This window comes from Poromitra crassiceps (genome assembly GCF_964638095.1).
Source record: "Poromitra crassiceps genome assembly, chromosome: 30".
Lineage (NCBI taxonomy): Eukaryota > Metazoa > Chordata > Actinopteri > Beryciformes > Melamphaidae > Poromitra > Poromitra crassiceps.
Window position 1 is genome coordinate 11,876,040 of NC_139652.1, and position 5,000 is coordinate 11,881,039.

Genomic DNA, 5,000 nt, shown 5'->3' on the forward strand with positions numbered 1-5,000 from the left:
CACTGAACCTACCGTCCCCCTGCTAACAGCAGATATCTAGCTATGCTTGCTAGTATCCTCTTTCTCAGCTGCTTCTCCAATCGCACGCAGAATAAAGAAAAGATACGCACTTTACTTGTGTATAGCTAGCATTTTTCAATATTCTTTTCTATATGTCAATTTATAAGATGGTTTTGCTTTTATATTTGATATTACTTTTTGTATCATGTATACATAAATCTGTTCTATGGATTTGATGCTGTGATAAATGCATATTGATGATATATAATAATGTGATGCAGTATGCATGGTGTGTGGAGACCTGATATATGACATTTGCTGTAGGCAATAATGTGTTGAATGAAATTATGAATATACATATAAATATATACGGTATAGTAGATGTATGGATCTAATATGAAATTATCGGGCATGTCTGAGGGTAAAAAAAAAATCATCACGGAGTGTTACTAGTGCTGATGAATGCTGTTCATACCAGGCCAGTTAGCCGTCCTTATAACACCGTCTAGTTTGTGATCGTAACCTGAGGAGCCTGTTTACATCGCAGGGGACCTCTCATGGACATCAGTTCAAGTAACACAGTAGACAATAAACCACAAGGCAAAGTGTACAAATATGATAGTGCCTTTGTGAGAGTATATCCCGTTATATCCGTGCCGTTTCCTCAAGGTCAGCTGGAACTTTATGTCAATAAAGGCATAACTTCACTCAACCGAGCTGTTCTTGTTTGACTGCAGGACGGGCAGAGGTCCAGACTGTGTACTGTGTAACACGTAAAATGCCATAAAGTGTCTGTACTTTTATCAAAGCCGCGCGCTTCTGTCAAAGTGTGTGTGCATCGCCTAATAATCTTCCCTCTCGCTGTCTGATCGCTTTGTTCCTGCGGCATTCTGTTTATGCAAGGGTGTAGCTCTCAGGGAAGGTAAGGGTGGAGGGTGAGGATGGGTGGGGTTGGTGGGTGGTGGTAGGGGGTGATGGAAGCCCAGCATGTGAGGAGGATAGTCACTGCCTCTGGGGAGAAAAAATGCTTGCTGTATGACCATCCCAGGTTTCCACTGCTGTCATCAAGTTTAATATTTGACCATAAAGCCTTCGTAAGCGTGCCGTGTTACATAGTTGTTTTCATAACGTGTCCAGTTGACCGATTTTAAGTCATTTATCGATGGTTTTGCTGTGTACAATATTTACAAAGTAGTGTTCTTTTACTGACAAAACTATGTTTATTATATATCATTTTGAGATGTAAGAACTTGCAACATGTCAGCATTACGACGGCTTTATGATCTCGTCTCATCGATGTTCATATCGTGTATGTGGAATCTCGACTAACTGATGTCCAAAGAAAACTTTCTTTGCAGATTCTTCATGCATTTTGCCAGTTTGTGGTGATCATCATGCTTGTTTTGGGGGATGTTGGCTGAAACCTTTCTTTTTCGTGTTTTTATTCACACCATTTCCTTGGATTTTCTGTTTTTCATCGCATCCTCTGTCTGGGGGGGAAATGTTTACGTCAAACAACACGTTTACCACTTCCTGTTTACCACTTCCTGTTTGGTTTCGGGGGGAATATGAACAGGGTATGATTGCTTGAGCTACATTCCCCTGTTGCCTGACGGAAACCAACTAATCATTCACAGCTACCTTTTTTTTAGATATGGAGCAAGCCAAATCCAAATTTGCTTCTTGTACAGTGGACGTGATTGTTTGCTGTTTTGAGTTTACACTTTGAAATTATTTTTGATTAAATACAAAATAAAAAGGCTACAAATGAGCCTCCCTGCTTTACAAAAGTCAAAAATCAGCAAACAATTTTACCATTACCCACTGTAGCAAACTTGGGTTGTGGTCAAAGTTTCTATCGGCAGTCCAGTGCTCCATCTAAAAAAATGGATCACTAATCTCCTTATTGCATCGATCACGTCATTTCACCTGTAACACCTGCATGTTATTTTCTCCCTCAGTGACAATGAGGACCATAAACCATTAAAAGGGAGCCGTACGCCGTCCAATGGGACGGTAAAGAGGGAGGACAGTGATGACAGTTTAGTTGACTACGGGGACGGAGGAGACGGACAGTTCAACGAGGACGGCTCGTTTATCGGCCAGTATAGTGGAAAGAGTGCCAGCAGGGAAACTGCCGATGGCCACGAGAGCTCGGAGGCCCCCTCCCCTATCAATGCCATGAACTCTTTGAACTCATTTGTGTAGCCCACCGGGTCCCACAGGCAGAGAGCGGAGACACCAGTAGGAGGCGCTGCACTGATTGCCCCGATCCTCCTACCCCACCGCACCGCACCCCACACACCTCTCTGAGAGGGACGTCCCATCACCGCATGGCTTTGTAATCACAAGTCCACCCCCAATGTCACACTCGAGACATGAGACACTGTTGTTAACTCACACAAGAGTGGAGACTAGACTGGAGGAATGTACAATACGTTGTCACTTGGAAATCTTATATGGATATGGGTTTGGAAATGATCTGCTCATTTTTAGCCCAAGCAGCATTTAGCTAGTTGGACCGGACGTCTATCGCTAATACAGCGCATGAAAACCCTCATATGATGTGCAACCATATACTGTATTAATTAACACTTTGAGATTAACAAGTATTGCATTCTTACTGGGAATCTATTATGGACTATGCAGTGCTTGCCTGAACTATTTTTGTTTTGTTTCGTTTTGATCAGTCGTTATGTTGTCTGCTATGTTAAAAGAGTCGTCTGTGTCTTAATGGTTGTTTTCCCCCGTGTTGTTTTAGACAGGACAGAAGCTTGTACAGGAAGCTGTATTTAATAATGTAATTCCATCATGCATTTGCAGTGCACAAGGCCGATAATGTACAGTGTGTATATGACGTGAACCGTGTGTCAAGTGCCTGCAGGGGGCAGCGTGCATGAGTTTGTGTCCATTGGCTGCATTGATGCTGTGTACATCCGCACCTGTCTGTCACCCATCTGTTGAATGCCAAACGTGCAGCTGTGATGGAGGAAGCTGAAACGCTGCATGGCACATCATCGCTCGCCGCCCCGTGACCTCGTGACCTTTTGACCCCCGCATGCGACCTCCTCTGATTGGTTGCACCTCACATCAGCTTGATCAGCAGGCTAGTGGGAGGCCCTGAGCGTGTCGTAGTAGTGGCGCTGTCTGCAGTCTGGGTTTTGCTTCCCCGTATGAGTTATGTGTGGTGCTGGCTTGGGTGGCCTTCAGCAGGTAGTGCCTTTCTTCAGAACACCGATTCGATTCTGACTCGCTCACAGAAATCCACTTAACACGTCCCAGAGTTCAGTGACTGGAACAGAGACAGAACTGGAGCTGAAGAAATCGCACCTCGGGACGGATGAGTTGAGCCGGAGAAGAAGACTCAATAAAGGGAGGAGAAATTCATTCATAAAGTCGTCTTTTCGTCTCCAAACGCCTTGAGATACGGGATTAGCCTCGATTCCAACCGAGAAGCTAAACGCACCCATATTTGGACGGGACTCCAACGTTGTTAAAACCCTGTGTTGTGCATTTGTAAAGTCTGCAGTCATCTGTAAAGTGTCTGATTGTATTTCTGCAGCGTATGAATGCATGGATATATGCGAGTGTGTGTGTGTGTGTGCGTTGTTGATAGCCTACATTATTAAATTCCTTCTAGGCAAAAACTGTTCACTTGTACTAACTAAACTTGAGGGCCTTTGAGTGGGATCAAGATTTCTTTTCTCTTAACTTGCATCAAGTTTTATTTTTTATTTTTCAAGATTATGTAGAATATTTGTTGAATTTGTAAATATACCTTAATTGACTGTACAGGGACAAGCGGCTTATGAGGAGATTATAAGGCAGCCTAAGAGGCAATTTTGTGCATGAAATGGTTTAACTTGTTGATAGGGCTGTATTAAATATAGACTACTTCTAGAGAATATATACATACTTTCATTTGTTTTCTTGCCGTGCACAGTGTATATTGTATAACTACTGTAATAGGACAGAAAGTTGCATATTATGAGTTTGAATCCTGACGGTATTTTGCTTCAGATGTCAGTGAGTTTGTTTCTGGTGTTACATCATTTTTGGCATAATATGACAATATGTTGGCTATAATTACATTCATGTACAGAACTTTATTATTCTGATTTGTGTCGGTTATGCAGGCAGTACCAAAATACTGCCAAAACCCATACTCTTTTTGTGACAGTATTGCAAAATGGTTTTGTATTAAAAAAGAAAAAAAATGAAAAGAAAAAAGATTTGTACTAACAAAAATACTCTCTCTATCTCTCTATTTAAGTTTCTCCATGTAGTGCAAGAATGAAATTCAAGCAACTGGAACTATAATGAATGAATGAATGAATAAATATAATTATCCGCCTTTAATTTCAGTCTTCAGTCTCTTCACTCAAAAAGATGTCATCGCTCTTTCTCAAATGAGTGAAATGCGTGTGTGATTCAGTGAGCCATAATAAAAGGCCCCTGGTACTCCGTAGGTACCTGCTTACTTAGTGCTACATAATGTAATCATAAATGATTCATTACGTAACATAATGATTATGTGTCGTCTCACTATGCTTCCCTCCAGCTGATTCGATGGGCGATAGAAATGAGCTTCCGTGAGGATGATTATAATTTCACACTCTCACAGGAACGGGAAATACCGTGAGCTACAGTGCGTGTGCGTGCGTCTGTGTGTGTGTGTGTGTGTGTGTGTGTGCGTGCGTCTGTGTGTGTGTGTGTGTGTGGGCGTGTGTGTGTGCGTGTGTGTGTGTGTGTGTGTGTGTGTGTGTGTGTGTGTGTGTGTGTGTGTGCGCGTGTGCAGGCCCGCTCCAACCCATTACGCAGAGTACGCAGACTGCGTAGGGCATCACGTGACTGAGGGCACCAAAAAAAAAAAAAAAAAAAAAATTTTTTTTTTTTTTTTTTTTTTTTTTTTTGGTGCCCTCAGTCAGGCCACTCACTGAACAGCAGGCCAGGCGCCGCCTACTGGTTTACTAGTGGTTTTATTACTTTATTCAGGGTGC

General features: G+C 42.4%; 1 protein-coding gene across 1 annotated transcript in view; it reads left to right on the forward strand.

Moving 5' to 3' along the window:
- The window catches only part of LOC310800356 (neuronal cell adhesion molecule-like), a gene marked incomplete at both ends in the record, with an annotated part of 29,876 nt that extends 27,668 nt beyond the window's left edge, over nucleotides 1-2,208 (forward strand). Inside the window, one exon of the mRNA XM_083662957.1 lies at nucleotides 1,962-2,208. Within this exon, the coding sequence (XP_083519083.1) occupies nucleotides 1,962-2,208 (247 nt within the window). The remainder of the gene's footprint in view (nucleotides 1-1,961) is intronic.
- Nucleotides 2,209-5,000: the final 2,792 nt, after the last annotated feature.